This window comes from Pleurodeles waltl, chromosome 6, assembly GCF_031143425.1.
Source record: "Pleurodeles waltl isolate 20211129_DDA chromosome 6, aPleWal1.hap1.20221129, whole genome shotgun sequence".
Classification (NCBI taxonomy): domain Eukaryota; kingdom Metazoa; phylum Chordata; class Amphibia; order Caudata; family Salamandridae; genus Pleurodeles; species Pleurodeles waltl.
This window is the reverse complement of record NC_090445.1, coordinates 1,118,048,872-1,118,073,200: the sequence shown is the minus strand read 5'-3', so window position 1 is coordinate 1,118,073,200 and position 24,329 is coordinate 1,118,048,872. Positions and strand designations below refer to the sequence as shown.

The following is a 24,329-nucleotide window of genomic DNA, read 5'->3' as shown; positions in this document are numbered from 1 at the left end:
TTATATATTGATACAACTAAGAACTGGGAAACAGCCTTTGAAACATATTAAATGTATATCTTGATTTAATAAGAAATATTTATGTTTAAAATAGATCTCCATTATAGATAAACAAATTCTATTTTGGGTTAATAAATTGACTATAAAATGCCATTTTAGTGATATGTAATGATCATGGATTTTAATTGGTGGATGTTAGGTGATCACATGATTTAAATACACTAACTTCACAACTAACTCTATGGCCAGTCGAAGGCTCAGGCCGAAACACGCTGCCATATCTGTTTGAATAGCACTATGCAGTTTGTACTCTACATGAAATAAGAAAATAAATTACCTTTCAAGTTGATGGATGGTGCCGGCATCATTCCTGCCATGAGAAGCTGGTAAATATTGCCTCTCTGATGCTGTGTAATGATTTCTGACTAAATATATATATATATTTATGTGTGTGTATATATATATATATATATATATATATATATATATATATATATATATATATGTGTGTTTATATAAACATATATATATACATATATACATATATATATATATATATATATATATATGTATATATATATATATGTATGTATATATATATATATATATATATATACACCTGAAAAGAAGTCACATCAGTGCAAGGGCTGGTGGGCCACAACTTTACTTTGGCAGTGTGTTTGCATCCATTCTTTATCCTTTTACATTTTTGTCATTCTTGTGTGTTTAAACTATGACCCAGATTTACTTTAGTTAAGCAAATGCCTGCAAATGATTTACTACCTAGTGATGAAGGTGTATTGTGATGAAAAAGTGTGTTTTTTCTTAGAGCAAAACCACCTTGTCCTTCTGTGTGTCACTGTGTGTCAAAGGGGCATTACTTTGGGGGATAAATACAAGAACCCATCGGTTTGATGCAAAGCACAATCTAATGAGATAGCTAAACTGAGCTTTTCATTATACACTAACTCCCTCATGAAGCAAGCAAGCGGTAAAAATAGGAATGTGTACATTGCTAACAACCCAGATATTGCATGTGTGCTGCAACGTATAACACACACCCATTGCATGGGACACTTCTGAGTTTGTCTAACCACTGGAATTTATTATATAAGTGTATGCTTCGTATGGAAGCGTACCACTCCAGTATGTGCTATCTAATGAAGAGTACCGTTTGTATGATATCGTTTGTGTGAGGCTGTGTGTCACTCAATGCAGGCTGTTTTTATGTCAGTACAAAGGAAAAAAAATCACAGGCAAAACGTTGTGTAGATCTAGAGCTGCCCTATGTTCTCTTCCTTGCCAATGCCAGCAAAGTTGGACTAAGGCTGTCATTATGAGTTTGGCTTGTGGAAAAGGCCGTCTGCCAAACTCCCACAGTCAGGCCAGTGCAGTGACCTTCCCTCAGCCCCCATTCCGAGTTTCCCTCTAGGTCCTCGCTGGACCAGTGGGAAACAGCACACAACATTGATGTCGGCTCGTAATCGAGCCGGTGGCAAAGTTGCAGTGCATAGGGTGCAATAGCACCCGCCCCGCTTTTCACTGTTTAGCAGACAGTGAAAAGCATAACAGGGCTGTCCATAGGGGCCCATGCATTGGCCATGCCAAGTTATGGGCAGTGTAGGGGCCCCCATGGGGCCCCCTGCACCCCGTCTCCACTGAATTTTATATGATGTTGCAACTGCCATGTAAAAGCTGGCGGAGAGGGGTGTTGTAATCCCCAGGGCAGAGCTGCATGCAGCGCTCCCTGGCGAATTAGGACCGCCAGCACTGCCATTCTCTCCAGTGGAGGAAAACTGGCTGTGCTGGCGGTCCGACTGTGGCCAAGTCGTCACAGTCATAAAGTGGCGGTCTGACTACTGCCAAAGGCCTCAGACCACCGTTTTGGAGGCAATCAAACAGCCACTGCAAGTCTGTTGGTCCTAGGACCGCCAGACTCGTAATGAGGGCCTACGTTTTTATGTTACAATAGGTCAAAGCAATAGTAGAATTATATTTTTTGTGGTGCACATTACAACTAAACATTGGTTTTATATCTCTTTTAATAATACCCAATGTGATGTATACTTATATATTTTAATTTACAACATTTACTGTGTGCTGTTGAACCTGTAATATACAGTGACCACATTGGGCTGATATAGGGGTCCTATTGCACTCCATTTATTTGGTGGCTCTATTGTGCTGGTATAATGACACACATTTGATGCCCTGCAGGAAAGTTTGGCAGTTGCATGTGAAAGCATCAAGAAGATCCGAGCAGACATGGGAGGCACAAACATCCTATCCCCTTTGAACTGGATCATCCGGCAGCCAGTGCACAGGGGATTCCCACGGCTGCTGTTCCTACTGACAGATGGAGCGGTCAGTAACACAGGAAAAGTTATTGAACTCATCCGGCATCACTCGTTCTCTACCAGGTAAGATGACTTCATGCACTTTTTCAAACTACACACGGGGATATTCACCAACTGAGCCAATCAGGGTCTTCGACCAACTGCATCTCAGGCACAAATACCATCAACTCACGGAGCTCAGAGAGCTTCCAATAAATGCACAACCCAGTGGACATCTATTCATTGAACCAATCAGGGACTTTTACTTATTTCACTCAAGAATAGCCAATCAAAGAACCAGTCTGCGGACTTCCGTTACCTATGCTCGCCAAAGAAAATCCACAGTGCAACCAAGCAGAGAAACTTAATTAACTGTACACATTATCAGACAAATACTGATAAAAATTGCTTCCGGGAACCCCACCTAATGTCACTGCAATGAGATGACAGGGTGAAATAGGGTCCTTCCACTTACTATTCCTGTGCACCAATATCTACACACCCATATATGCTAACAAACATTGGGGCATATATAAGAGCCTCTAGTGCCAAAGTAGCATCACTTTTAGTGATGCTCCTGTGGCACTATGCACTGCACCGTATTTACAAGGTGGCGCTAAGCAGGCGCGGCCCGTCCTTTAGGGCGGAGGGGCCACGCCCCCCCACCTTTTGTCCCTCATGAAGAGTGTCTGTCAGGCTGAACAAAGGTCAGCCTGACAGACACTCTTCATGTTCAGGTCAAGCAGCCAGAAGCAGACATGTGCGATTTGCGCAGACTCCTGGCTGCCTGAGCTGAACTTTGCTGGGATGAGGTGGTCACAGCTCCTTTGGGCGTGCCCACCTTGGCTCAGCAAAGGTGCCTCGAGGCCCTCCCATGGGTGATGAGGAAAACGTCACCCATTGATTTGGACCTGGGCGCTTCAGGTTTAAGCCCTGAACTGCCCAGGGCGAGTGTCAATCAGTGACACTTCATCACAGAGTGGGGTGGCCTCAGCAGTCTCACTGACCCCCACCTTGTAAATACGGCTTCTTCATACGCAGCACTTTAACCTGAAGGGGCACGTAATAGGTGTTGCTGTGGGCTTGAAACAGCAGCACCCATTGCATTTTGACACTGCCCCGGATTTACGAGTTTTGTAAATCTGAGGCAATGCCACAATCTAACGCCACCCCAAGGATGGCGATAGCATAGTGCAATGAGGAGAAATGCTTCCATTTCTCCTTGATTTTTGCGCTTTCTATGTGTGCTGCACTCTGCAGCACACATAGAAAGAGCAAATCGCCATTTAAGATTGTTTTTGTGCAGGAATGTGTTCCTTCCTGCACAAAACAGTCTCCCCCTCAACACATTCATCCTTGCACTATGGTGCAAGGGTTGCTGCATTGGTGCATGGCAGCAAATTTAGCGCCGGCATAACTTATCCGGCATCACTCGTTCTCTACCAGGTAAGATTACTTCATGCACTGTTCTAACTACACACAGGGGGATATTCACCAACTGAGCCGATCAGGGTCTTCGACCAACTGCACCTCAGGCACAAATACCATCAACTCACGGAGCTCAGAGAGCTTCCAATAAATGCACAACCCAGTGGACATCTATTAATTGAACCAATCAGGGAATTTTACTTATTTCACTCAAGAATAGCCAATCAAAGAACAAGTCCTGGAAGCAATTTTTTCAGTGTATGTCCCATAATGTGTACAAAACAATCTCCCCCTAAACACAGCCATCCTTGCACTATGGTGCAAGGGTTGCTGCATTGGTGCATGACTTCAAATTTAGCACCGGCCTAACGGGAAATACAGGGGTGTACCATATTCTAGTATATATAGCTCATCCTTGCGTTTTGAAAATGACGGTGCGCGATGCTGCCAAATTTGGCGCAGAGACGAGCACTGTCAATTTCTCTTAAATCTGGCCTATGTACCTTCACTAAATAGCCACAGTGTCCAACTCTTCAGCTAAAATACCTCCTCTTGTGCACATACCTGGGGAATTCAAAAAGGATGCTCACACCATAATCTAACATATTACATTGATTCAGTGACCTCCACTTATGTACCTGTTAGTCTTATGTGCCCAGCATACACCTCCACCCTAAGCACCTGCATAATAACAACTGCCTCTTCCTAGTAAACACCAAGGCTCTCCACCCATTTTACTTTTGCTGAGTCCACACCTTATTGCAACTACCCATAGATTTCCATGCACTCACTTGCTCAGAAGCCTCTAGATCAAGTTTTCAAGTTTTTCGAGGTTTTATTGGCTAGGATGATGACGCATGCATGCTAATTCTATTCACTCAATTCAGGTAGACATTTCCATTCACAGAAACCTTCCAAGCCCCAATATTTGATATACCTACCTTAGTATATCTCCTATTCTCTCTGTAAATTCCGCATGCACATTAACCAAGATCACCATTCACTAGAAAAAATTGGATTCCCACCCACCCACCCAGAACATTTACATCAATCAGCCTCTAAGAGACCCAAGTCATGAGGCACTAACCAGGAGCTTCCACTTACTATACCCATACTTATATCACTATTTCAGCTCGCTCCCCCGCGCCCAGGTGAGACTTTGGATGGTTAGCACTACGGCCTTGTATAACCATTGACCGAGCCAAATGCCACATTTCATTTAAGCATCTGGGATTGGAAACATTTGCAGACTACAGCTTGTTCATAAGCCCTTTGCCATTAACATTTCATTGGTTTCTTCTTTTTTATCCCTATATGCAGGTGCTACAGTTTTGGGATCGGGCAGAATGCCTGCAGAAGGCTTGTGCAGGGCCTTGCCTCGGTCTCAAAAGGAAGTGCAGAATTTCTCATTGAGGGTGAAAGGCTGCAGCCTAAGGTATGTCCGTTAGTCATACGATTTCAAAGAGATTATCTCTGAAACACGTAGGAAACATAAGCAACAGCTTTAGAGTATGCCGAGACTGCTGATGTGTCCCCTCTCCTCACTTGCTGGTGCCCAGCATTCACTTCCAAGACCTCCATCAGGGAGACCCCTAATGAGGGCAAAATATAACCCAGAGAATGCTGAGGAACCCGCTCTGAGAATGTGATTGTCAAGACCTCTTATCCCAGGATTCTAATGTCCCTAGCTCTGAGGCTGCTGAGGCAAAACCGTTATCCCCACCAGTCAGGCTGTTAAATACTCAGGCTGCTGCACGGAGGGTCTTAGATTCACCATTATGGAGTCATTCAAGGGCTCCTGCTTAGACACTCCCAAAGCTTCCATCCCTGAGATTACTAAGGCCTGATATTACCAAGTCCCCTTGCCATCAAGAGCTTACGGCCTTTAGTCCTGAAACTCCAAGCCATCCCTCACACATCTATCGTCTTCGGTTTCTGCAGCTTCCTACAGTTACATCCACATGACTGACAAGGCTCAAAGCTCGAGGCTCACAAGGTCCCTCAGAAATAAATCCTGCTGTCCTCTAGCCCAGTGACATCCAAGGCCTAATAAAACTACCAGGGTCTTCAAGCCTAGGACTCCAATGTTCATCTATTAAGCTTTTGCTCCTAATTCATCAGGTATCATCCTGATACACTTAAGGCCTCCAGTCCTGAAAATGCAAGACCTCTAACCCTGAGATTCTCATTGCCGCAGACTTGAAAAATTCCCCGTTTTCCGGGCTGTAGAGTCCCGAAACCACAACTTCAAGACTCCTCTGTCAAAGTTTACTCCTCAGTGGGATTCAGCCATGAGGATCTCTACGACTCAAAAATTTCCCACAAAAACCCCTATATATAGACAGCTATGACCTCCAGCCCCGGAACTTACAAAAGCCCAGGCCAATGACTTACAAGATCAATGTGGCTAAGATATGTAAGTCCCTACCTTGAGGCTCAAACATTTCCAGCTTTGAGATTCCCAGTTCATTCACTACCAATTTGTCAAGATTGAGGGCTTGGGCATGTGGTCAAAGAACTGGTAGCATTGTTTTTTTCTGGAGGATTGTTTATAAATTGGTAGGTTTATAAAATGACATTTGGATTAATTCATGTGTGAATGATGAAATATCAATAAACGAAATAGCACACTGTGACTAGTGCAAGAACAGGGCTCTGTGACTCAATAAACAAAAAATACTAACTTTTGTGGTCACATATTAAGTTAGCCTTGTGATCACACCACTTTGCCTATCCTGGAAGTTTGACTTTTCCATATATTTTGAGGGGAGATGGCCTTTCTACTATTTTCTTCAAAATGAGTTGCCCCAAGGTAGAAACTTTGTGCACCAACTGCATGAGAAAGGGCTTGAAGTATCGAGGCACAATGAACCTCATTTTCATTCCTGGCTAAGTACATTTGGTCTCAATATATGTAGGTCTCTCTTCCCAGAAGTCATGAACATGATTGAGGCAGAATATTTCACTTGGGCAAAAGCCAATTTCAAACGACCTTTCAGAGTCAGACACTCTCCCAGCAGATTTGCATCTTTTCTGGATCTCCAGGTGCAAATAATGCGTTTTAGTGGATGCATTAGACTACACACTATAATATCTTCAGCCAACACTGTTTCCTCCATCTGAGAATAGAGAACTCAGTGACAACTCTATGCTAATGAATTCTTTTTTTGGGCAGCTACTGTTCTCGGTCTAAAATGTAACATCTACAATACTCTGCCTACCATTTGCAACTTTAAAAAAAATAGAACTGTTATCCTACACCTAGTCACCCATACACTGTGTTATAGAACAAGAGTCCCACACTCAGGGGCATATTTATAAGCCCCTAGAGCCACCTTGCGCCACATTGGCATCATTTTCTTTGACGCTAATGTGCCCAACAAGGCCAAAATCCTCATGCCATATTTACAAAGTGGTGCAATGCACGCATTGTGCCACTTTGTAACCCTTTGCTCTGCAGTATGCCTGTGCCAGGCATAATGTATGCAAAGGGGACGTTCCCCTGTTAGGGGGCTGAAACAATGGTGCAAGGAAATCTAACAGATTTCCTTATCTCATTTTGTGCAGCACTTTTAACACCTGCTCAGAGCAGGCATTAAAAGGGGTCTTCCATTATTTATAAGGGGCCACTATGTACTCTGCAGGAGTAGCACCAATATTTTGGCGCTACTCCTACAGAGTCTATCAATAGCTTCATGAAAAATAATGCTATTGCCCCATACCCTGCACCATGGTGCGCCGTATTTTAAATGCTGCGCACACATGGTGGTGTTAGGGGGCGGTAAAGGACGCAAGAAAAGTGGTTCTTAAATATGCCCCTCAGTGTCTTGTGCTAATGTGGCTTCATTAGTGGCATTCTGCCCGTCTGTTACACTGAGTGCCCTTTCCCCGGTGTCTCTTAAAAGCAATATTAACATGAAAAGCTTGCAATATATTGTGTGATGAAGCTGCATAGAAAATGTGTTAACGCAGAAAATAATGCACACGTTTGAAATGTGCCCACGGGGAGTGGCCACCAAGGTATACGAAGAATAATGTAAGTTGTTAATTCTGAATTAATTAAGTACTAATGTTTTGAATTTGTATTAGCATATCATAATTAGAGTTATGTAGTAAGAAGTTGCTTATTGATTGATAGGCTTAGCTTTGCGAGGGTCTGGGCCTGACTGCTTGGTCTCATATTAAACTGTGTTTTTCTAACATGCAATGTGCTGTTTTCCTGAAGGACACGAAGATGTACTTTTCCAGAAGTTATGTGTGTGTAGCCGTAGTAAATTCTTTCTCATGAGAACCGACTTGTTCAAGGAGATGTTCTTGCTGAATGCAACAGTGTAATTTGTAACAGGTGCAAGGTTACTAGAGCAGGAGAAAACAATGGAGACACTGACTGGAGCGCAAAGTGTAACTTTTCTTAACAGACATTCCAACCGATGAAGACGTCAATAACAAGGACCAATCTGCGACATGAGATCTGTGGTTTGTGGAAAATTCTGGCTAGATTTGTGAAGGATTATTGGACAGAGATACAGCTGCACCAATTATTATCCAATGAGGAGTTAAGGGATAATTAGAGAGTTTTGATTTAACAGAGGGACCCAAGGAGAAACAGGGGATTTTACTTCACTCAATCACAGAGACTTTCACTTCTCTTGTTTGGCTTATTATTTTCAACCATCCTTTACCCGATCTTATCTGATACTTACTTCTCCTCCATATGAGGGAAGATTCTATTCCTTGGCTATGCTAATAATGAGACTTTGCCCCATCCTATCTCTGCCGATGGTGAATCGACTGATGTCCTGAGGACGAAGACTGACGCTGTATGCTGATCTGTTGGATTGGTAACTATCTGATGCAAAATTGTAATTGTCTGTTTGCCTTTTATTTCTAGGTACCAACTGCTATTTTGATAGAGGCCATAGTTTAGATGTTTTCTAAATTTGTGTTTGCTAAAATGTTTTGCATGAAGTCCAACATGCTAATGCTAATTTGAGGTTAGTTAAGGCATTCACAATTATCTGAAGCAAATAGACAAATGACTGAGTTCTTGCTTTGTTGAATCACGCATTACTGAGACTTTGCTGAATTGCTTCGTATCAAGGATGTGCCTACTTACTGAATGAATATTCTCTATGCATTGATTAATGGCATTCTAATTGTTAATTAGAAGAGTTTCTAATGAGATTTATTGCTAATGAGATTAAAAGAGATGACATTAGATTGTAACCAATAGGGAAATAAATATCCTTAACTCTTAACTAAATTGGTGTGGTTATTCATGGCTGAAGGGTCATGGTGTGTTCAACTTATTGATTCTTATTAAACATTATTGATTAACTTGTTGATTAGTTACTTTGAATATTGATTGGGTTATTGATCTATTGATTTGTGATGCCAAAAAGACATCTCTCACTGGGAAGTCCCCGAACGTGGTCCAAAGGTTCGTCGACCTAGGCGTGTCTCCTTGTATGTTTACTTATCAAGGCTCTGACGCGCTAACAGTTTTTGGTAGCAGAGATGATAGTTTGGCCCTATGGGGCCCCAGTACAAAAGATCACTGTTTGATAACACTTTTTAGTAGCAGAAGTGATGGATTGGCCCTTTGGGGCACCAGTACGTGGGACTACGAATTGATAGAGTTGATGGTTCAAGAGGTCTGGTAGAGATTGATGGGTGTGGTTTGGAAGTAAGCAAGATGTATCGGAAAATTGGGTTTTGGGAAAATTATTCCTTTTTCAATTTTCAAATTGGAGATATGATGTGCCCCTAAGTCCCAAATGACTTTCGAGGAATCTCAGAGCTTGCTGAAGGAAGTTTGAGTATGTTCTCGGCGTTCTAGTGATAGTGTGAATGAAGTAGGTTTTGCGCTTGCACAGCTTATGCATACCGCAGGTGAATTGTGAAGTTTGTGAGGATTTTAGGCCAGATGATGATGTTTTAGTAGGAGTGTGCGTACTCCGCAGAATGAGAGTAGGGAAGTCGGCAAACTTCTTATGAGTGTGGCGCTTTGTGCTAAAAAATTGTCCACGTGGTTGTTGATGATGTACGGACCCTGCGTGGTCTAAGACTCCGGAGTATATTGATAAAGTGTATGAGACACTTGGTTTATGTTGTAATTTGCGTGGTCTAATAGGTCGATGATGAAATCGACGAGTCGAGTTTGAGTCAAAGTGAGTGAATTAAAACTTCAATGGAGATTTGGTTAGTTCTAAAGTGCACTAGAACAATAATCCATTGGCAAGTCGAGATTAAAATTTGCGGGTCAAATTTTGTTGCAAGTACGGGATCTGAGAAGGAGAGAGTAGCGGCCGAGGCTAAGCAAAATCTCTGTAAAGTTCTGAAGCAATTGTGTTACCCTTTCCTGTAGTAAACCGTCAAATTTGAGTTTGTTTTTGTTGGTGCTCGCAATATATTGCATTAGTTTGGTGTGAATAGAGAGTGGGAAGACAACCCGCAAGACTTTGTCAGCTGCAGTGTCTGTGAGTGTGACGTCATTAGAGCCGCGCTGGGATAGGTTGGTTAGTGAGAAAGGTCGCGCACAGATTGGCAGCCATCCGTGAGAGACAATTAGTTGAGAAGGTAGGCGAAGAGAGTTCTGGGAATTAAAGTCACTTCCTGATTCAATTGTGAACCAAATAAAAGACGTAAAAATGAAAATTTTCAAGGCTTTAAAGAGCGCATGGTATATATTACCACGAGTGTAGGGGAGGTCACACCGCCGGAGGATACCCCGGCTTATGCTGTAATGGAGGAAAAGGGTGTTGCACCATTTCTTTGGCTAAAGCAATGGTGCAAAGCTACAGAGAAAGAGGAGTGTTTGGCATTTCCAGAGCACATAATGTTCAATTTGAGGATTTTGGAAAATTTGCGGAGGGTGCTAAATGAGCTAAAGCCACCTCCGAGGCCAGCACTGTTTGAGGCATTAACAATTTGGGAGCTGATGGCAATACGGCAGCAGCAACAGAAATTTGAGAGGAGAATGAGGAAAGCAGAAAAGACACTAGCGGAGGCTAGGTGGGATAGTGCACAGAGAGTTTGGAGAAGAGAAACAATAGATGGAGTCAGGCTGTTTCCAGCAATAGCTCAAGAAGGCAAAGACAAAGGGGGGAAAGCGTCTTGTAAGACTGACAAAAATCCCTCCAAAGACAAAGAGGCTAGGAAGCCCTGGTCAGAGGTAGATGACTCAGACGATGATGAGTTCCTTAATCAGTTACTGAATGACCGACCACCGCCATATGCAACAGATGACAATAGACCGAGCACTAGTACATGTCCTGCAGGTTCGACCCAAGACAAAGTGGTAACTTGTCTGATACAGGATAGTCCTGTCTCGACACCAGTTCCAGTGCAGAGTAGTTTTAGCGTGTCCACTGCCCAAGGTATGCAATCTCAGCTGCAACCACCACAGGTTCAGAGACTTTACCCTGATGTCCCAATCTTAGAGACTACAACGAATCTGATGGTGCCGACAAAGCAAGAATATGCAGGACCAAAGTTGATTCAGACTGATCCCACTCCACCTTTACTGCCCCAGGTACAGCAGCGTATGAATTATGCTTTGGTTACGGGGCCGCAATCAAACATGGCACCAGTAATGAACCACAATATGGGAGTTAATAATCCACAGGTTTTGGGGAACAGACAGACGCCAGCCACCATATCTTTGCCCATTACAGTTGGTCCACCAGTACCATTGTAAGCCCTGGCGAAGCCTAGTGTATGCGATCAAGGGTTAATGACTCAAGAGATGACAAGAGGAGGGTTCACAGGAAGCTCCCAAGGAACGACTCCAGTGGAACTGACATTTGAAAGATCTAGGTCCCTGTAAGACTTCAGTCCGATTGGAACTCCACCAGAGGCCATGAGACAGACAGGTTCAAGACTGTTAACTCCGCAGATCTCGAGTGTGAATATACCGCAGACGCCTTTGGCGCAGACTGGAAATATCTCATTACAAGGTTTAACACACAGTAGCTAACTGCCTGGTTAGACAAGCTTAATACTCCACAGACTGCTACTGTAGCCGCAGGAAGAACAGAAGGAGAAGAACACCTGAATTTTGTGAGATTGGGCATGGAAGCAAATGAACTTGTTGAAGGGAGCATGGGAGTGAATAGGTTAGAGTCATGCACGGAAGCAGAATTGAGATACTTGTGTCCAAAGATAACTAGAGAAGTGAGCAAGGTGCACCAGAGGTTGGCAAATTTGGCAGATAAATATGGCATAGATTTAGAAAATACCAAACATCTGAAGAGGACTTACAGGTTATATTTTGAGCCTATGGATTTTGAACACATGAGGTCTACTGGGATGAAGGCATACCTTAAAGAGATACTGCAGAGTGCACAGGTTTGAGGAGCCTTAGAAAAATGGGAAGGCAGATGGCAAAGAAAAGAGACAAGATGAAAAGTGGATGCATAGGGCAGCCAGCAAAAGCCTTACCGGATACCGGTACGGTAAAGATGTTACCTATGAGAGAGACTGCCGGAGGGGTTCTTGTCCATGTGCCGTGGACTAGATGTGACATTCTGTGATTTTCGATTGACTTTCCTAGGCTGAGGGAAATGCCAATAGAGTAGTATCAGCAGACGGACAGGTTTGTGAAGCTTGCAAAATGCCTTTGGGAAGACCTGAATACTCTCTTTGAGATCATAGTTTCAGCTGATTTGTGGCTTGAGTGCAAGAGGGGCGTGGATTGGCAGACGAGGAACCGGCAAGGGACAGAATAATAGGAGCACCATCTCCCGAGGTGATGAATTATTACTATAAGGTGATTGAGTTTCTGAAATCGAGAGTTTCGCCGAAGAATATTGATTGGCAAAAGATTGATCGAATGGCTCAGGAAGCCAAGGACTCAATACATGCCTACTTTGAGAGGTTGTTGAAGGCATTCAAGCACTTCAGTGGTACAGAGGTTGTTGAGGCGAAGGACATGAATCACCTTGTGTTTAGATTTGTTGAAGGGTTGAGATCTGAGATTAGCCAGATGATTAAGAGTCACTTGATTTGTTGGCAAACAAAGCCGATTGACAAGGTGTTACAGTATGTGAAGTACTCTAGTGACGAGATTGAGTTAAAGCAGAGAAGGTTGAAAGAGAAAGCAATGGTGATGCAAATTAAGGCAGCACAGTCAGGGATGCAGGGAGGTTGTCTACAACAGATGGTGCAACAGCCGCAAGGAAACAGGATCTTTCAGGCGCAAGTGAGAGGTAGAGGTCGGGGAGGTTTCGTGAACCGAAGTCCAGATCTGAACACTGTAGTAGTTCAAAACGATGCACAGGGAATGAGGAAGATGTTACCTTGTCATGCTTGCGGGGTCGTTGGACATTGGAAGCGGGAGTGCCCGATGATGGTGCAGGAGGGTGTTGTTGAACCAAGCAATTAGATCAGTTCATTTCAAAATGTGAGAGGACCGAAACTGAGGGGTCCAAATCCAAACTTTCAGAATAATGTGAATCAAATGCAGGGTTTTCAATCCATGCAGCAGGTGCAGATGCCACGTATACAGCTGATGCAGCTACAACAAATGCAACAGCAGGTCCCCGTGGTACCTAGACAGCAAATGCAAGTGCCTTTAGCGCCAATGGAACAGCAACAGATGATGCTTCCTCAACAGGTCACAGGTCAAAGGATGAGTCAAAATAACACAGTGCAACAGTTCCCATTGCGTGGTGAGAATGGAATAAACGCTGAATGGTCGGACGAGAGTTCAGATAGTGAGGAGTGTAGGCTTGTTGCGTCCTTAGAAGTAGATCAGAAAGGACCCTATGTTCAAGGGAATGTAATGGGTCACAAGGTTTCATTCTTGGTTGACACAGGAGCTACACGTTCTACAGTCAGAAGTGCAGAGGTTCCAAAACTGCCCCTTTCGGGACGTACAGTTAAAGTAGTGGGAGTAGCAAACCAACTCCTGACTAACCCAATCACACATCCGGTTCAGGTTGAGCTTGGCACTTTCCAAGGATTGCACAAATTTGTGGTTTGCGATTAAAGTCCTGTATCCTTACTAGGAAGAGACTTATTGTGCAAGACAAGGTGTTCAATCACCTGTTCCATTGAGCGGATTGAGGTCCAGACAAACAGTGATGATGAAGGAGAGGAACAGGTTTCAGAGCCTGAAACTGAGACCACAGACGAGGACTATCCTCTGATTAACTTTTTCCCAATGTTCACAGTGGCTGATCTCCTGGCAGACTTGCAGGGAACAGCCCAGGAGAAAGTGTGGGACTTGACAGGGAAAGAAGTAGGGCTGATAAAAGGAGTAGATCCAGTTAAGGTCAGTGTGAAGCCAAATGTTGCATTCCCCCAGATACCGCAGTATCATAAGGCGCAAAAAGGTTGCGCAATTAATTGCAGACTTTGTGAAACAGGGAGTCTTGAAGGAAGTGATGAGCAGTCCATGTAATTCACCAATAATGTGGAACTGAGAAAGCCTTGTGGGAAAGTTCGGATTGTCCAAGATTTGAGAAAAAATTAATGACATAGTGGTGAAATTCTGCCCAGTGGTGTCAAATCCAGCTGTGATCATGTTTCAGATTCCATTTGATGCAAAGTGGTTCACAGTAATTGATCTGTCCCAAGCGTTCTTTTCTCTGTCTCTTCATGAGTACTTGCAATTTCTCTTCAGTTTTAAATTCCTGGACAAGGTTTACAGTTGGTGTCGAATTCCTCAAGGGTTTTTGGATTCGCCTTCCATATTCAATCAGATATTGAAAAAGGATTTGGAGTCATTGGAGCTGCCTTTCTAATCAACTCTAGTGCAGTACAATGATGATTTGTTGATCACATCTAAAACAAGGGAGGAATGCAAGTATGATTCGATTGCCTTACTGAATCACCTGGGAAAGAACGGACACAAGGTGTCCCTAAAGAAATTGCAATATTGAAGAAAGAGGTGAAGTACTTGGGTCATCAAATCGAGAAAGGGTTGAGGAAGTTAACCAGGGAAAAGTAACTGCACTATTACAGATGAATCCCCCAACAACACGGAGAGATGTTAGGATGTTTCTAGGAATGGCGGGTTACTGTTGTCAGTGGATCCCGAATTTCTCAGTTATCTCCAAGCCATTGGTGAGACTGACAGTCAAAGAGGGGCCGGATGTCATAGTTTTGGGAGAGAAGGAAATGAGAGCGTTTACTGAGTTAAGAGAGAGCAGGTGCAGGGCTCCAGCTTTAGGTATGCCTGACTACACGAAGCCTTTTGTTCTGTTTTGTCATGAACGTGATGCATGTTCTTTGTCTGTCCTGACACAGGTCCTTGGTGGTGTAAACCTACCAGTAGCATATTTTTCAGCTACGTTGGACCCACTCGCAGCAGCCTTACCGGGTTGTCTGTGGGCAGTAGCAGCAGTTGGACAAAGCCTCACACAGTGTAGGCATAGTGATGGGACATCCGATAACAGTCATGGTCCCTCACTCAGTTGAGATCCTGTTGACCCGTACTAAAACGCAGCACATGACACATGCAAGACTGACAAAATATGAAACAATTATATTGAAGTCACCAAATGTAACGTTGAAAAGATGTACAGTATTGAACCCGGCAACTTTACTTCCAAGTGAAAACACAGAGGTTGAAAATGTGGAAGATGTAGAACATGATTGTCTTGAGGGTACAGAAATGTACACCAAACCGAGGCCTGATATTAAAGATACCCAGTTGGAAGAAAATGACTAAATTATCTTTGTCGATGGCTCTTGTTTGAGATACTCAGTAGGAGGGCTGAGAGCCGGATATGCTGTATGCACGATTTCTGGTATCCTGGAAGCGTCCTGGCTTCAAGGAGTATATTCTGCTCAAGTAGCTGAACTGGTTGCTCTTACTAGAGCTTGCCATGCGTCTGCCCATTTGAGAGTGACTACCTATACTGATAGTCAATACGGATTCGGAATTGTTCATGACTTCGGCCAACTGTGGTGACAGAGGGGTTTCTTGACCTCTTCTGGTTCGCCAGTGAAAAATGGTGAGAGAATTAAGGAGTTGTTGCACGCGATTCAGTTACCTCATGATATTGCTGTGGTGAAATGCAGTGTGCACCAGAAGTCACAAGACTTTGTTTCAATGGGAAATGGATATGCAGATCAAGTCGCAATGTTTTGCGCATTGAACTGTATATCGTTTAAGGATCAGTGGGAATTGTTACCTGAAAAAGAAAATGACACATGCACAGGTTATGCATTAAGGGTGATTGACACGTTAGAAGAGTTGAGATTGTTGCAGGGACGTGCCAGCAAAGATGAGGAACGTTCTTGGATTAGGATGCAATGCGTACAAAGGCCAGATGATTTGTGGGTCTCAGACGAAGGGAAAATGGTCTTGCCGAACAGTCTTTTGTCACAATTTGCAAGGTTTTACCATGGTCAAGCACATATTGAGAAAGATGCCATGATCAGGTTGTTTAAAATTGACTGGTTGAACCCGAAGTTCAGACAAGCTGCAGAAGTGATTTGCCATTGGTGTGTCATCTGTCAACAGATGAATGCGGGGAAAGGGGCAGGGGTGAATTTGAGCCACATTGGGAGAGCTGGAGGTCCATTTAGCAGAATGCAATTGGATTTTTTTGAGCTGCCCGTGTGCGGAGGTTTGAGATATGTGTTGGTGATTGTATGTATCTTTAGCCATTGGATTGAAGCGTACCCTACACGCAGGAATGACAGCCTCACAGTAGCGAAGCTGCTGCTTAGGGAATTGATACCACATTTCAGGTTTCCGATCTCTTTAGAATCAGATAGGGGAAGTCACTTCAACAACGCAGGAATGACAGCCTCACAGTAGCGAAGCTGTTGCTTAGGGAATTGATACCACATTTCGGGTTTCCGATATCTTTAGAATCAGATAGGGGAAGTCACTTCAACAACGAGGTGGTTAAGTTGCTGTGTGCAGCACTGAACATTGAACAGAAGTTGCATTGTAGTTACTGTCCTGAATGATCAGAACTAGTGGAACAGATAAATGGTACCCTGAAGTCAAGGGTGGAAAAAATGTGTGCAGCTTCGAATTTGAAATGGCCCGATGCATTACCTTTGGTGTTAATGTCAATGAGAAATACACCTAACAAGAAAACAGGACTGTCCCCTCATGAGATCCTCATGGGCTGAGCTATGAGATTGCCCGCAGTGCCTGCGAATGCTCTTGTGAATATCACGGATGATATGGTGTTGGACTACTGCAAGGGTCTGGCTGATGTGGTCCACTCTTTTTCTCACCTGTCGGAAGCTACCACCCTGCCACCGATAAATGATCCAGGACACAACCTGAGAGCTGGTGATTGGGTTGTCATCAAGAAACATGTAAGGAAGATGTGTTTGGAGCCATGTTGGAAGGGGCCATATCAAGTGATACTAACGACTACTACTGCTGTGAAGTGTGCGGGAATTCAAAACTGGATCCACGCCAGTCATACGAAAAAGGTGACGTGTCCGACTGTTGAAGAAGTTGAGTTGTTGAAAGTACCAACAACAGAGAAGGAAGTCTCAAGGCCGGAGAGTGATCGAAGGGGAACTGAGACAGAATGAGAGCTCGTTGAGGACGGCTTGGTCACTCCAGTAAGAGACGAGGGAGAAGAGACCCAGAGGGGTGACAGTGAGCCTATCTCAACTGAGGCAGCAGGAGAGCCTAATTGGAGGGAGGTTCTCCCAGAAGCAGACAGTTATGGAAATGAGCTAGAGCATTTGACAGACCCAGAAGGCGAAGGAGTTGAGGTGCAAGAGAGTCAGAGTGTTCAAAGTTCTCCTAAGCAGATTGCAGGTCTCCAAGAGAAAACACCATAGAGCCACAAGAGGGTGAAGGGTTGCCACAGGAAAGATCAAAGACTGGAGAGATACTGAAAGGAGACAAGTGGCCAGAGTTGAAAGTGAAAAAGGGAGAAGTGGTTGTCGAAGATGCAATAGAGGAAGAAGTTGATACAACAATGAGAGAAGACCTAAGTGAAGGAGAGTTGCAAGGTGATCGCAAGTTGAAGAGAAAGACAATAGCAAACAGAAGGTACGCAGGTCCTGAATGGGCGTATGCAACGACAGCTGAATGGCAACAAGAGTTCTTGGCATTTTACTTTGATCAAGAAATTCCAGGTCAATACTTTGGCACCTGAGTCTGTCTGAAGAGACTGAATTGGTGTAAAGATCGAATAAAAGAAATAACAATTGAGAAAAGAGACTGAGAATTTACCGGATGAGACTTTAAAACCTGAATTGACTTGTGAATCCCGATTCTCACAAGCTGCTAACCTGAATTGACAAGGATCCTGGGAGTGATACTGAAAGCTGTAAATAATTGCTGAAGGAAGACTTTCGCTTGTTTGACTTTGCTGCAAGAGAAAAAAAAGAAAAGAAGAAAAATTTGTTCTGACTGTCCTCTGTTGTTGTTTGAATTAACCATCCTTCACTTTCTGATCCTTTACAGATCATGGCTGACATTAGACAGGCTAATAGAGGGGGTAGGTGCTGTAATTATCTGGGTGTGGATTTAGTTGTCGTGTGTGTGCTATTCATTATGGTTGTGGTTGTGGGTATGACACTAAGGGATAAGAGTGGGGCTAACAGTAGTACAATTCCTGAGACTACCACTGCACTAACAGCTTTGGAAAGGTTTGTGTTGGATACAAGATATTTGCATAAGGGAACTAATGCAAAAGGGGAACTATCTACTAACGTTTTCTATTGCTTGCTGAGTGAGTATGTTGATACAATGGATGCTAAGGATTGCTTTGTGTGCACACAGATTCCAGTTTCGGTACAAGAGGGGGTTACCTATGCCAGTCTGCCACTAACTTATGGGATAAGTTGTAGTCTGTTACTAACAAGATTCTATAACCAGAAAGAGATTCAATACTTTTACTCAAACTATGATCTTGTGTTTTCTTACGTGCCTATAATAGAGGATTTGAGTGGGGTAGCTAGGTACTATAGTATAAAATTAGTTAAAGGATTCTTTGAGTCGACATTAACAATTAGTACATCTTATGCACACCACAATAATTTAACATGCTTGCTTACGCCTGTAGAGAAAAGCTTTTTAGATCAGACAGAAGATAGGAGAAGGGTATTAAAGGGTAAGTTAGAGAAAGGATTGCAGCAGCAGGCTTTTGCTAGTAGTGAAGGTTATGGTGCAATTAGAGAACAAGGGAAGCTAGCTTTAGATGCATTACATGTAGGGAAGCTTTGCATATCTAGGCCGAAATCATATTATGACAATGTGTTTGTGGGTATGAGTGAATGTAAGCATGTGTTTTTGTTTCAGAGTAAATGGACGGTCATGTTAAATGGACCCAGCGAACCCAGGGATCTAATACATATGTGGACTTAATGCTTATTACCATCTTCCAAAGGGATGGTATGGGACATGTTATTTGGGGATAGTTTTCCCAAAGGTATATCAACTTGACGATCTGAAAAGGTTTCTGAAATTGTCTGAATTACATCGTACTAGATAGAATAGAGAAACTGCTGCTGGTGTAGTAGGAGACATAACTGGGGCGATAATTCCTTCAGTGGGAGTTATCTTAAACTCCATAAAGATTCGAAAGTTGTCTACTATTGTGGATAACATGCTGACAACTTTTTCAGGGGCCATACTCCTGGTGGATACTGAACTTGCTGCGGAGAGGGCTATGACTCTTCAAAACAGACTTGCTTTAGACATTCTTTTAGCGAAAAATGGCGGAGTTTGTAAGATTCTTAATGAGCGTCCTTGTTGTGCATATATACCAGATAATAGTAATGAGATTAGAAGTATGCTTACTAACTTGACTAGGGATAGAACAGACTTGAAGGAATTAAAAGGACAAGTTGTCTAGGAGAAGGTTGGGAAAGGATTTGCTTCAGTGGGAAATTGGCTTAGTAACATTTGGCATGCGATATTGTCTAAAATAGTACAGAGGATTTTGATTGTTATAGCTTGCCTATTTGGATTATGGGTGGCATGTAAAATTAGCAAAATAATAAAATTTAAAATGGTGAAAAATAATAAGAGGAGGGAAGGAAAACAAAGGGAAAAATTGTATACGGAAAAATCAAAGGGGAAGCTAATAAGGGAGGAGATAGAGTTGCAAGAATTTTAGGATGTAACATTTTTTGGGAAAGTTTTGTGTGATGACAAGAGCCATCAGAGGAGGGATTGTTGGAGTGTGTCTCTTAAAAGCAATATTAACATGAAAAGCTTGCAAAATATTGTGTGATGAAGCTGCATAGGAAATGTATTAATGCAGAAAATAATGCACACGTTTGAAATTTACCCACGGGGAGTGGCCACCAATGTATACGAAGACTATGTAAGTTGTTAATTCTGAATTAATTAAGTACTAATGTTTTGAATTTGTATTAGCATATCATAATTAGAGTTATGTAGTAAGAAGTTGCTCATTAATTGATAGGTCTTAGCTTAGCAAGGGTCTGGGCCTAGCTGCCTGGTCTCATATTAAAGTGTGTTTTTCTAACGTGCAATGTGCTGTTTTCCTGAAGGACATGAAGCTGTACTTTTCCAGAAGTTATGTGTGTGTAGCCGTAGTAAATGCTTTCTCATGAGAACCGACTTGTTCAAGGAGACGTTCTTGCTGCATGCAACAGTGTAGTTTGTAACAGGTGCAAGGTTACTAGAGTAGGAGAAAACAATGGAGACACTGACTGGAGCGCAAAGTGTAACTTTTCTTAAGTGACTTTCCAACCGATGAAGACGTCAATTACATGGACCAATCCGCGACATGAGAACTGTGCTTTGCGGAAAATAAGGTGCGTGAAGGATTATTGGACAGCGATATCGCTTCACCAATTATTATCCAATGAGGAGTTAAGGGCTAATTAGACAGTTTTGATTTAACAGAGGGACCCAAGGAGAAACAGGGGATTTTACTTCACTCATTCACAGAGACTTTCACTTCTCTTGTTTTGTCTTATTATTTTTAACCATCCTTTACCCGTTCTTATCTGATACTTACTTCTCCTCCATATGATGAAAGACTCTATTCCTTGGCTATGCTAATAATGAGATTTGGTGAATTGACTGATGTCCTGAGGATGAAGACTGACGTTGTTTGCTGATCTGTTGGATTGGTAACTATCTGATGCAAAATTGTAATTGTCTGTTTGCCTTTTCTTTCTAGGTACCAACTGCTATTTTGATAAAGGGCATAGTTTAGATGTTTTCTAAATTTGTGTTTGGTAAAAGGTTTGCAGAAAGTCCAACATGTTAATGCTAATTTGAGGTTAGTTAAGGCGCTCACAATTATCCGAAGCAAATAGACAAATGACTGAGTTCTTGCCTTGTTGAATCATGCATTACTGAGACTTTGCTGAATTGCTTCGTATCAAGGGTGTGCCTATTTACTGGATAAATATTCTCTATGAATCGATTCTTGGCGTTCTAATTGTTAATTAGAAGAGTTTCTAATGAGATTTATTGCTAATGAGATTAAAAGAGATGACATTAGATTGTAAACAATAGGGAAATAAATATCCTAACACTTAACTAAATTGGTGTGGTTATTCATGGCTGAAGGGTCATGGTGTGTTCAACTTATTGATTCTTATTAAACGTTATTGATTAACTTGTTGATTAGTTACTGTGAATATTGATTGGGTTATTGTTGTATTGATTTGTGGTGCCAAAAAGACATCTCGTTCTGGGAAGTCCCCGAACGTGGTCCAAAGGTTCGTCGACCTAGGCGTGTCTCCTTGTAAGTTTACTTATCAAGGACTAACACCCTCATGCTGTGTCTCATACCAAGTGCTCCACACCATGAATCCTGCTCCTCATGTTCTTCTGCTTAGAATTATTGTATTCTTTGACTCATTATAAGCATCTCTTCTCTCTACATAGATGATGAAGTCTCTGAAAAAGGCTATGGCTCCAGTTCTCAGTGACGTCACAGTGGAGTGGGTCTTTCCAGAATCAACAGAGGTTCTGATCTCTCCAGTGAGTGCCAGCTACCTCTTCCCTGGAGACAGGCTTGTGGGCTACGGAGTTGTGTGTGATACGTCTCGCTATGTCACCAATGCAAGATCAGTAAGTGTCTATACTAGCCGGTCTCTACCTTGTCCTGCATTTCATATCTTATTTGTAAAGTGGATAAGCATCCCAAAGTAGAGGCATATCTTGAAGCTTTGTTTAGTGTTCTCACTGTCCCTGAAGCATGTACTATCTTTCATCTGTCAATTATTGTTCACAGATACATACAGAGTGCCTCATCTTATCCCTATCTCACACACAGTCTTTGTACTCATTTTTGAGTGCACCATATTTTATTCTTCTCACTTATAGTGTTTGCACTTTCTCTGGACTACATCATCTCCTCTAAATCTCACTCAGTGTATGTCATCATTTAGTTCTAAAACTCAATGATTGTGTTAACACCCATCCTTGGTGGGAACTATCCCTTCCATACGTAGCACTATGGGAGTGTGTTTCCCATTACTACTCTTCTACAGTGACAAGGTGACCTGCCAGTGCTCTAGAGTTTTACACTATCGAAAGTCCTTATGAGTACTTCATCCTAACCTGGCGAAGCTACTCTAAGTCACAGATAGGAGCCCAGGCAGTGTGTTTCACGGTGAGCAGCCAGCCCATGACCCATTCTACCTGCAGCTACTATTTAAGTGCTATTTCATAAGAACTTGGGTGGTAATACCTTTGTGTGGCACAAGGAACACCATTGAGAGAAGTGTTATTCATCTTGACCTGCTTCGTTAACCCACCCATAATACTACTACAATGTGCTTCAACTTTTCCCAAGTTCATGACTTCCAAAATGAATCAGGTCAGAGCCTAGATCATCTTCATATTTTGCATCTGCTACTAATCACTGAGAATGAGTATAATGTTAATACCTTTACTAACAAGCCACATAGCAGTCATTTGTAAGATGGGTGGAAACTATAAAGGAGATAATAGAAATTCTACAGAAGTGATCAATTACTCTTCTGGCACAGCCCTACTGTCCTCATCTCAAAGCCAAACAGTTCAACTCAGTTGTGCATTGATCCATGCTAGTTAAAGAGACCCACCAACAAGGAAGCTTGTCCCACGAGCAAGAAGAATGGCTCAAAACTAGGAAGATACAAACATATATCTATCCGTTGGACTTTATCTGGTCCTCTTGCCATATGATTTTATGGGTTTTCTTTGCCCCATAACCATGACGTTTTGTACTAGATTTTGTCTGTCTAATTCTCAAACTAAAAGTTGAGGAGTGGGGAAACCAGTCATTCTGGAACTCAGTACATTTATCCCGTTCTAGGTTTTACTTCCCTGATCTCTTTCTTGAGGTGCTGATAAAAAATAGGTTGTTCTGGTTGGTGGGAATTTTTCACGGGCAGTTGAACTTCATTTCTTTCATCAAGTACACTTGCATCTTTCTAATTGATTCTGCACTTTACAAAGTTGATATTTGAGGGGTGGAATCATCATTCAGAGTCCATGGCAAACATGTGCTGTGAAATCCCATAGGACTTCTGCTTCTTAACTTCTTTCCCACTTCTATACTTGGATGTTTTTATTTATTCGTTTATTTTTCGTTTTGCTTTGGTTGATATCTATAACGTCTGTACAATGCATATAGGATTATGCACATAAAAATACATACATATTGCAATTCATTATAATTCCATGTTATATCTCTAAAAAACATCGATTATTAAGAATGGGCTAACATTATTGACCGTAATGTAACTTTTGGTGACAAAACTGTCATTAGATCGTATTTCAAAAGGTCAAACAACCGTGGGCACAATGGCCCCGTCTGAATGCCCTTAGACTAGCTTACAATGATGTGTTCGCCTGTCACTTTGGGCATTGAGGAGGGAAATGTCGCACTTTAAACAAATAAACGAAAGAGCAGGCGCTGAATTAATGGTGTAATGCCTACTGTTATTGCTCACTCTGTCTATGACAGTGCTAAAGGCATGAAAGGCAGACGGTACTGAGAAGAATGAAATGTAAGACAAAAGAGATAACAAACAGAGGTAAATTAGCAGCGTCGGCATTTCCTTTCTTTGTTCTCCCTCAATTGTGTTTTACAACATTTAAAGCTAGTTTTCAATGAGATATTAACAAGGAGATAAAAGCCCTGAATTAAAAATAGGTAAATATGCAAATAATAGAGTACTGTCTGCTATTTGAATAGATTTACATATGTCATTGAAATGTAGGCATATTGTAAATCTTTGGCATACTGCCTGTACACCATGTGAACTTCAGTGGATTTTCAGTATAGATCTACAAATGTATATTTTTTTCTTTTAACAGTTTTATGCGAGCGGAACATGGATTTCTGGGTAAAATTTCCTTTCCATGTACCATGAACTTTCGTTTCCAATCCTAGAATTGAAGGTACTCTTGCTCTAGGGTGGAAACAAACGCCCTGAAAAGTGTTTGTGAATACACATTTTGGATGGCGACCCCCTGGCCCGGAATGTCCGCTTTCCTACCCCAGTCCTTTCAATTATACAAGCGAACATTCTCTTATACATGAAGACTGTTTGCTTTCGTAACTGAATTTTGGGAGAAAAGTCCTCACTGACCTTGAGTATGTGAAAAACAAATCAGGGATGTTTTTGTGCATGGAAGTTCAATTT

The 24,329-nt window shown here is 42.3% G+C and overlaps 1 protein-coding gene across 1 annotated transcript in view; it reads left to right on the top strand.

Moving 5' to 3' along the window:
- Positions 1–24,329, top strand: part of VWA5B1 (von Willebrand factor A domain containing 5B1) — a 917,148-nt gene that overhangs the window by 477,773 nt on the left and 415,046 nt on the right. Inside the window, exons 10-12 of the mRNA XM_069242250.1 lie at positions 2,218–2,420; positions 5,085–5,199; positions 21,577–21,762. Coding sequence (XP_069098351.1) covers positions 2,218–2,420; positions 5,085–5,199; positions 21,577–21,762 — 504 coding nt within the window. The remainder of the gene's footprint in view (positions 1–2,217; positions 2,421–5,084; positions 5,200–21,576; positions 21,763–24,329) is intronic.